Consider the following 10,311-nt stretch of genomic DNA (forward strand, 5'->3'; position numbering starts at 1 on the left):
ATTAAAGAAAATAACATATATTTATTAATTTAAATAAATAATACTTGTAGAAATAATAATAAAAATTCAAAAGGGATAGTAACATATAATAATACATAAAAATGAAATAAGTGAAATATAACAAAGTAATTTTAAAATGAAATAAATTACGTATGTATTAAAATAAGTGGAAAAATACAATAATATGAGATCAATAATATACATTTATATATAAAATAAACATAATTTGATATAAATTATATATACATATGTATATAAAATAGTATTATATTATATAAAACAAATTAAGCAGTACTAATGATGATACATTGATTTTTAAATATATATATATATATATATATAATTTTAGAAGAAACTTAAAACTAATAATGTATAGAATGAAATACTGTAAAAAGAAAAAAGTAAGTAAATAAACAAACCTTAATAATAATAATAATAATAATAATAATAATAATAATAAAGTTAAAAATGAAATTGGAATTTAAATAAAATAAAAAATAAAACACTACAAGTATAAATAAAAGGGAAAATAAAGATAAACCAAATTGGTAATCGACTTAAAAAAAAGGAGGGACTAAAAAAGTAATTAAACGCAGGACCTAGGCATTCAATCCTAATAATGAAAACGACACCGCATAACTGTGGATCAAATTGAAAACAAAATAAAATATGCGATTCAAATTAAAAAATTGAAGAAAATCAAATCGAAACACCACAAAACAAGAAGGACTCGTCGTGCAAATAGACCAATGAACAGAAGCACGCGGATCCTGCCCCGGGTCGGGTCACCACGCAGGTCTGAGCTTCCAAACAGCGTCGTTTTGCAACGCATATATAACCTAAAACTAAGGCATTAAGCCATTTTGACAGATTTGCTAAACCTAAACAACCCTCCTCTGTGCGCCGCTCTGCGTTCTGAGAGCATTCGAACGGTCTCTGATCTCAGCCCCTTCTCTGATGACGACGGAGAGAACCAGGATCGCGCCACCAGGTAACTCCTTTCGCTGATTTTACTTTCTCTTTTATTTTACACTAGCTATAAACAAAAGAATAAAAGGAAAATAGAAAAAAAATGAAGAGAAACTTAAAAAAAAAACCTTGCGAAACTTAGTTTTCTTTGAATCTTTTTTCTTGTTTATGTATTCAATCCGTGTAAAAAAGGAAGAAGAAACCCCCGTTACAGAAAATGAATCGGCTTTTTATAGCCAAAGCCAAAAGAAAAAAATACATAATAAAAAAAAATCCCTTCTCCTCTCTGTTCTTTTTTTCTTTTTGCTCTTTTTTTTGTTTTCTTTTCGTTCTTTGGTTGTTTGTTTGTTTCTTTGCAGTCTGCACAGTCGGAGGCCACCGGAGGCGCGTGGAGGCACCGCATGTGTGGAGAGTGGCTCAAGACGCTGAAGGATGGCCTTGGTGGTCTTACCGAAGTCTTTCTTTGCTAGGGTTTCTTTGAAATTGTTTTGGGCTTGTATTGGGCTAACGGTTTGGGTAGTTTAGGTTAAATGATTTGGGGTTATTGGGCTAGGCTAGTGGGTTAAAATGATTTGGGCCACGTTGGGCCCATGTATTTGGACTGTGGACTTTTAGATTTTGGTTTGGTTTATTTTATTTTTTTATATTTTTGTTTATTTATTTCTGATTTGGGCCAGACAATATTGGGCCATTACAATTACAATTATAATTATAATTATAATTAAATTTAATTTATAGTTATTAGTTAAAAATTACTAAAAAAATGTGATAATTATAATTTAATTTTCAATTATTAGTTAAAATTTATTGAACTAAAAAAGTTATGGTAATATTTTTAAAAGGATTGTCCTAATTTTATTGATGTAAAATAGAATAATTATTTGAATAGAATTCTAAGAATTTTAATTATCACTTAATTAATATTAACGTTATATGCCAACTAAATGTTAAATTAGTCAATTGTTAGACATATTCAATTAAATAGCATCTAAAAGAATTATCGATAAAAATGAATATTTTTGTATTAATAAGTTATAATTATATAAAAGGAATGAAGAATTCTAAGAATGATTCTTTAAGAGGCAACATTTGATTATGTTCAAATAATAATGACATGAGAAAGTGATCAAATATTATTTTAATTGATGGTGAGGTATTATAAATCATATTATTTTTAATTTTTTATAAAATTATGCCGTGTGAAATAAACACTCTTAATATGAATTTTTAATTAATTTAATTTAAATATCATTCTTATTTATCTTGAATTGTTATTATAATTGATGCATGTTCTTTTGTGTATTTTTAATATTTTTAAATTATTATTATCATTTACATTTTTATATAAAAATTTATTAATAATAAGTAACAATAATTAAAATATCATATTTAAAAACTAATTAAAAATTAAATCCATCAAATTACGTGGAACACATTTTACATGGTAGTTTATTTGAATTTTTTTTTTATATTTTCTATCATCAACTTCCTCCTACCATCGTCCCTCTTCTGTCTCGTCCCTGCAGTAAGTTTTTTTTCTCTTCTCTTTTCATCACAGTTCTCACCCACTGCCGTGTCCGCTGTTTCTTTTCCGGATCTGACTCGTATTCCGTGTTGGATCGTGTTGACACGGGTACTGCAACCCAAATTGCCGAGTCCGGGTAACGAAGGCTGTGGTTGCCGATGTTTGGCCCTTTCGATGGTTACTTGTCGGCCCTTTCACTCTTGCAGGTCTGGAGTTTGACCAATTCGCTGTCTTTTTGTGGTGAAATTGGACTTGATATTTTTGAATTGTGTTTGTGGTGGTTGATATGATTTCACTATCATTTTATACAAACTATTGAGATTCTTGTTACTTTTATTGGAAAATGAGTGCTTCTGGTGCCAAAAGCTGATAGAATTCACAAAAAATTCGACTCTTGATTGGCTTTTGGGAGAAAATGAGCTGTGGTTCCGTTTATGTTTTGGCAATTGAAGGTTGTTTTTAAGGATTATATTAGTCTTTATGGAAAATTGGAAGCATGAGTTCTGTTAAGATGCAAAAGCTAATAACATTTGTGACGAATTAAGTCAATATCATAAATGCATGATTACGCTTTTTCATGGAACAAAATTTTCTGTATTGGCAAAATACTGTTTAGTGTTATTTTGGCTTCTTACATTTGCATCCTGAAACAAAAAATGCAAACGGAATGAGTTCATAAAACTATCCTTGTATAGAAATGAAAAATCATAGGCATGCCAACTTGAATTCTAATATTTAACATATTTGGGTATTCGATGGGTATTGTTATTTTATTTGGATGTGAAGTTGGATGATAATGTTTTGGTAATTATTAGATAATATACGAATTTAAATATCATATAAATTTCTCAAATTCGATTCAAATACCTTAAAAATACTAACTGTCCGATGAGTTGTTGTCCATATTCCTCTAAGAAACTTCATTTCTTCTTTCATTATTGATCTCTTATTTTATCAAGAAATAGATCGGCTAATTAGCCCTTTGGCGGCATCAACAATTAAGTACATGTGGTAAGAAGTAGCCACTCATTGACCAATTTTTGTTTTCTCTCTCAGACTTGAGTTTAGGACCAAAATGGAAACTCAGTCGCTGCTTAGGAGAACACCTCTTGCCTTCTCTATTACCTCTCTCAAATCAAACCCTTCATCACCGAACTTCAACAATAACCAACCTTTATCCCGGAAGGTAATGCCGAATTCTGCCCTCTTCATTCTCAAGAGTTACTGTTCTTTTAACTTCCATTCAACTGATTTTATCTCTTTGCTCGGTTTACTTGGTTGTGGGATTTATCTTGAAGATCATTTGGCGATGGAAGAGGGAAGGACGTATCCTTAGGAGGGACAACTTGGTAGATTGTGCTTCATTGGTTCAAACCTTAGCTAGAAAAAGGATGCCTCACATTGCTCATCAGCTTTTACTTGAGTTAAATTCTCAAGGTTTGATACCCAACACTGCTACCCTTTCTGCTCTCATGCTTTGTTATGCAGATAATGGACTTTTTACCCAGGCTGAGGCAATATGGGAGGAAATGCTAAATATATCATCTTTTATGCCTGCTATTCCTCTGGTTTCAAAATTTTTGGATGCTTACGGAAATATGGGGCAATTTCACCGAGTACAGAAAATTTTGGATCATGTAATTCTGCACAGGTTTAACTTGTTACCCCGAGTGTACCCAGTGGCTATCTCTTGCTTTGGAAAGCATGGGCAGCTTGATCTAATGGAGAATACATTGAAGGAGATGGTTTCAAAGGGCTTGTCCATAGATTCTGCCACTGGAAATGCTTTTGTTAGATATTATAGCATTTTTGGTTCCTTAACTGAGATGGAGTCTGCTTATGCTCGCTTTAAAAGGTCCAGACATCTGATAGATGAAGAAGGAATCAGAGCAATGTCATTTGCCTACATCAAGGAGGGTAAATTCTACAAGTTGGGTGAATTTTTAACTGACGTGGGTCTTGGGAGGACAGATTTAGGCAATCTCTTATGGAATCTCTTGCTATTATCTTATGCTGCCAATTTCAAGATGAAAACCATGCAGAGACAATTTCTGAAAATGTTGAATTCTGGTTTCTTTCCTGATTTGACTACTTTCAATATAAGAGCATTAGCCTTCTCAAGAATGTCTATGTTCTGGGATCTCCATCTCAGCCTTGAACACATGAAACACGAAAGCATTGTTCCCGATTTGGCAACTTATGGATGTGTAGTAGATGCATACTTGGACAGAAGGCTTGGAAGAAATTTGGATTTCATTTTGAGCAATATGAATGCTGATGAATCTCCAATAATATTAACAGATCCACTTGTGTTTGAGGCTTTGGGTAAAGGGGATTTCCAGTCAAGTTCAGAAGCCTTTATGGAGTTAAAGAGTCAAAAGAAATGGACTTATAGGCAGCTAATTGCAGTTTATCTCAAAAAACAGTTCCGAAGGAATCAAATCTTTTGGAATTACTAAATAGTGGTATGCAAATTGTGTTAGGATATGATTCCTCTGGTGGTTGGATAACATTATGTTATTTTGATTCTTAAAGTTTCACTACCTTGGTATTCAAGGAAAATTCTATGGCTTGAACCTAAGGTGTCTCTCCTAGTACTCAATCCCGCATACCTGGTGAGCTTAGCTAAGTGGCATTGACTACATCTTGCTATGCTATTTGTTTCATGTCTGAATATGTTTTGGATTTAGATACAAACATGGATGCTTTAAGTAAAATGAAAAGATAGAGCGAAATAGCTTTAGACCCGGTTGGCTTGATCAAGTTATAATCATTAATTAGTAACATATTTTTATTTTATTTTAATTCTGAAATATCATTTAGAAAATAATATGATGACTATGAGAGGAGGAAAACGCAGATGTTCAACTGGTGAAGTCCCCTTCTAGAGCCAACCTTGCTTAAATGGCCAAGATGCAGTGAGTTTCCTTCTTTTTTTTTCATGCCTGGTTATTTCTCTCCCAAGTTTCAAACATTTATGTATCAGAATGGCATGTTTTTAGTGTTTTACATTATCAAGTATAACTATTTCACAATTAAAACTCTTGTGCTCCATACTTCTGTTGCCTTTCTCTAATAATTAAGGGGGCATCTGCCAGAACATGTTAAACTTATGCTTCTTTTCAGGAACATTTTTTCACTGTTCACAGAGAGTCAGATGAGTTGATATGAATCCTCAAGGAGATCTTTACTTCACAAGTCTACATGAGAAGGGTAGGCATCTGAGCAGAATTTTTTGGTTATTTATTTACTTATTTTTACTTTTCTTTGTAGATGGTGGATTTATAATTATACATTTAATTTTTTACATGCTTCGCATTCTGAACTTATTTTATGTGTCTAGCAAAATATATAGGTTACGCATTAAACTCTGGAGTGAGCATTAGCTGAAAATTTTGCCATTACCAATAAATGTGTACGAGATTCCTTGGGGTTCATGTACTAACTGCTATAGCTCAGTGGTTCATTTATGCATTTCAATATTGCAAAACATGATTTGATAGTATACTGGCTTCTAGTTGTACTAATGTAAATACAGTTGTTGGTAAGCTTCACTGAAAGCCAGAATATTTCCTTACCGATGACCTTTTTTTGTGTGGGGTGGCAAAAATGTTTGTTGGTGAACTTGTTGAGACAGGTATATGCACTTTTATCCTATTATAGATGTGTTTAGATTTCGTTTCCAGACACACAAATCACTTCAATTGAAACAGAAAAGAAGAAAGATATGAAAGATTGCAAATAGAAGAATACTTGTAGATGTAGCATTTTAAAGCTTAATGGATCAATTACATTGTCCAGAACAAAGGAAACAAAAGCTATGAACCTGTCCGTGTCTTAGTGATAAAAAGACGATCAATCAGTTAAACAAGCAAGTTATCTGTTGGTTATTTTGGCGGCTTGCAGCTAGGATAGTTATGAGAGAGAAAAGAATCTGGACCAGTCAGGCTTTGCAATATCAGAGAAGGTTATAGAATGACAAAGTTCCTAAGAGACCTATCTGAAGGTTCGTTCACTAAGTGCACATATATATTTGGTGTTTTACTAATTACAAGGTTTGCACATCTGACGGCACTCATTTCTTTTCAGCCTTGTGCTACCTTTCATCCCTATTTCTTTCCAGTGTAGAGGTAGTTAGATGCATGTAGGCCATAAAACCAGTTGCAAATGGATAGAATTGAAGTGTGAAAATATATTGTTCGTGTCATGACTAATGAGGATGTCGATTTCTGTTCATCTGCATAACCTGAATTAGAATAGACACTTGTGAAAAGTGCGAGTGGATTTTCGTAGAGACACTGGCCGTTGGAGCACTATTCTATATTATTCTAGAGATTATGGCCTATAATGTGTGGAAAGTTTGACAAGACTCAGAAAGGCATATTAGGTTGCTACATGATATGGATTGGGCCCATAGCCGCATCAAGATTAGATTCCTACAATAGGCATGACTTTTCATAGCCCGGGACTTTCACTTTATCAACCCGAGACTGGGATAAGCATGGAATTCCGTAGCCCCATTTCTTGTTGCAGGGGTTTGTAGTCTGGTTTAAGTCCCTTTTTGCTCTCCTCTGTGAAAGCTAGTTATCTTTTGTACAGTATAATAATAAAATAGAATAAACCAATGCTTGTTAGATTAAGTGGGGGAAGACCTTTTGTCCCGTAAGCAAGGTCTCTGGTCTGAGTTTTGTGGATGGATAAAATCGTGCTAGGATTGATTTTCCCATTAAGGGGTTGGACACAGCTCAACGTTGGATATAATCCGGGTCCAATGTGGTTACCTGATACAAGACCAAAAAAATAATAAAATAGAATATGATCTGTTGCCTGATATAGTTTTTGTTGCATGCACGGTACACGTCACAGATTTTCATTGTGATGATGCGTTGATGTCGAAATTTTTTGCCCTAATGACTCCCCCCTCCCCACCTCATATATGTAGTGCTGTAAATATTGGGCAGGATTGGTGGCTGACTTGTGATCCATTTGGTTCAAAATGCACATTTCAATCGAGAATCCTTCCAACTTGTTAAGAAGGGGAAATTCGATTTTAAACTTATTTTTGATTTCTTTTTCTAAATGTTATTGTCTGTGACGAGATTTAGAAATTTAAATCTTTGAATATATATTGAACTAATTTTTTACCCGTGAATGTCTTTTATATAAATGTAAATATTTAAGTATTAATTAGATAAACTAAAAGTTATATAAATTTAAATACATTTGGGAATTCGAATAAAAACAACCATTCGGTTTCTATCAGAATTATTACGACTGTTAGGTATGAATTTGTGTGAATTTAATCATTCAATATCTAAAATTAATTTAAAACAATTAGTGGTTTAAAAAGTGAAATGCTAAGAAATTTAAAGCAAAGGGACAAAGTAGAATTTATTGAATATATTAGTATAATTAAAATGGAGTGGCTGATAAATTGGTGAATTATAATGTATTAAAATTAGCGTATACATCAAAAGGAAAAGCTGTTGAGCAAAACAATAAGGAAAAAAAAAAGGCATTACACCAAAAATTAAAAACAATATATTTAAATTATTTTGGTAGTGTTTGGAAAGTCATCTACTAATTGGATTTGGATGTAATTGCTTGTAATTATACAGGGTGACATGTTCGGGTAAGCATTGTAATTGGTGGGTCTAGTTGATTTTGGTGTAATTGAATCTAGTTATACTTGCCAATTTTTAAAAGGAGAGTGAGAATTGGAGTAATAATACAGGTAATTACACTCAAGTTTAATTTTATATAATTATTTTTTATACAAGTTTGAGTTATAAATTTTTATATTATAAGCATGAACACGTATGGATGTTAAGGATGATTATGACCAAAGATTTATTATATTATAAATCCTAAAACATTACATATCCCTTCACCCTTAAGACACGTATTGGTAGACCAAGGAGGGTTGACCTCCCATTGATCGTGCCTAAAAAAATGCTTCTCTAAACTTCCCGCCTTGAAACGGAAGGCATTGCCCTTCCACACTTTCAACCATCCACTGCAATAAGAAGGCTTCTTACCCTCCGTTGCCTTAAAGGTCCCAAGGCATCCGCTTTTTAAGAGTGAATACTCTCCTAGTGTGAATGCATTTCCAAGAAAATAAGGAATTTATTTTTGAATAACAACCTTATACTGATAGAGACTCATGATATACGATCATAATTATCTCTTACACATTTAGTCCCACTAAATGTATATCTTGCCACGTCATACTAACAGATAAAAGGACCTTTCCTATAAATACCCTGAGAAAATATGAAGTCAGGATCAATCTTTTAGCACCCTAAAGTCACTCTAAGCAATTTTCTTCTTGATCTGCTTATCCTCTTGTTCTTATTCCAGCTCTCAACCTCTTTAGGTGAAACGACTACCGTTGCACCTCCTTAATCTCCTCATTGTTTTCCTTTATTGTTGACTGTTGTATCAACAATTGGTGCACTGTATGTGAACTTAACAATGTCTCAGAATTAGAATAATTCTACCCACAACCCCAGAAACAATGACACTGACCTCGCCAATTCCTCCACTCCAACAAATGACAATGTAACACCCCTTGCTTGGTTATGTTACTGTCAAAGCTCAAACCATTAGAAACCAGTAATGTATGTAATATACAAGAGCAAGACTTGACAACTTGTTCCGTTTTTGGCCACTCTCAAAGTTTGCATAATAGATATCTTATCCAATCTTACATATTGTCTTGAATTCGAAAGAGTTTCGGCTAATTACAATAAAACCGAATTCTTAATTTATTGGCCTACGAACTACCCTGATACACACATGTTACTAAATACGATTAAGAGACTCACAATTAACAACTGTAGCTTCTGGCTTAGTCCATTCCTTGAAGTTCAAAATGGCTTTTAATACCTGAAAGCACTAAATTGAGAAACATGATGAACTAAGTGAGTTCGCAAATGTTTATTCGCCCATGCATACAACTCGCATGGGGAATAATTCACATATAAAGAAACTAACACGTCACACAGTTCACTTGTTAATGTAAACAAGACGCATACAATACACTTCGTTCAATTATGCAATTCGTCTTCACTCCTTGTGAACATGCTTGTTACGACAAGTTTAGATAAATTTACCCATAGCAACTTATACAAAGTTAATTATTTTAGCGAAGTCATACTTGACCTATGCGTTCCTGACACATGCTTGTGGAAATGCATTCGTAACTTTATGTCTATGGACACATACCTGCAGATTCATGTTTTTGTTAAAGTATGCCCAAAAACCAATCATGAGATGATTGTAATTACATACTTGTTTTACTTTGATTGATAATATAAGGCAATACGATTGTTATTTCAGTTTCTTTTTCTGTGTGTATAAATAAACTGATTAATAACAAAGTCCTGAAAATGATATGATTATTCTTAAAAGGTACTTAGTAAAGTATTATTGTGGGTTTGGACAACAATAATGCATTGAGACTAATATGTAGTTGATTGATGACAAATTATTGTCATTGACATGGGGATGTCAAAATTAATAACATGAGTATCTGTTAGAAAGCAACATATTAGACTAACCCGCCATAAGTATGTTTCTTGGATTATTATGTAATAATCATAAACATTACTCATAGTGATAACTATGTATATGATTCTCTTACTTGAGATCATCATTGTTCCAAACATCGTGATTCGTTTATTTTGATGTAGTCAAACGTCTACTGTAATAGGTTATATTATAAAGACTGATGTTGGGTATGTCACAATCTATGTAGTGGGATATGATTGATTAAGATAGGATTTATCCCTCCTACATAATCGGAGTAATATCTT

General features: G+C 32.9%; 1 protein-coding gene across 11 annotated transcripts; it reads left to right on the top strand.

Annotated features, from left to right (window-relative positions):
* Positions 1–2,434: 2,434 nt before the first annotated feature.
* On the top strand, positions 2,435–6,189 carry LOC105773688 (pentatricopeptide repeat-containing protein At3g42630). 11 transcript variants are annotated; one of them, XR_001127119.2, is made up of 5 exons: positions 2,435–2,700; positions 3,551–3,680; positions 3,793–5,412; positions 5,621–5,707; positions 5,838–6,071. XR_001127119.2 is itself a non-coding variant. In XM_012595765.2 (3 exons), the coding sequence occupies exons 1-3, from the start codon at positions 2,669–2,671 to the stop codon at positions 4,951–4,953; spliced, it is 1,323 nt and encodes a 440-aa protein (XP_012451219.1). In that variant the 5' UTR covers positions 2,435–2,668; the 3' UTR covers positions 4,954–6,189. The 11 variants fall into 11 exon arrangements, 1 of the variants encoding a protein (XP_012451219.1); XR_008196982.1 differs by having other exon boundaries at positions 5,644–5,707; XR_008196983.1 differs by having other exon boundaries at positions 3,793–5,109; positions 5,318–5,412; positions 5,621–6,071.
* Positions 6,190–10,311: the final 4,122 nt, after the last annotated feature.

This window comes from Gossypium raimondii, chromosome 6 (assembly GCF_025698545.1).
Source record: "Gossypium raimondii isolate GPD5lz chromosome 6, ASM2569854v1, whole genome shotgun sequence".
NCBI classification, from domain to species: domain Eukaryota; kingdom Viridiplantae; phylum Streptophyta; class Magnoliopsida; order Malvales; family Malvaceae; genus Gossypium; species Gossypium raimondii.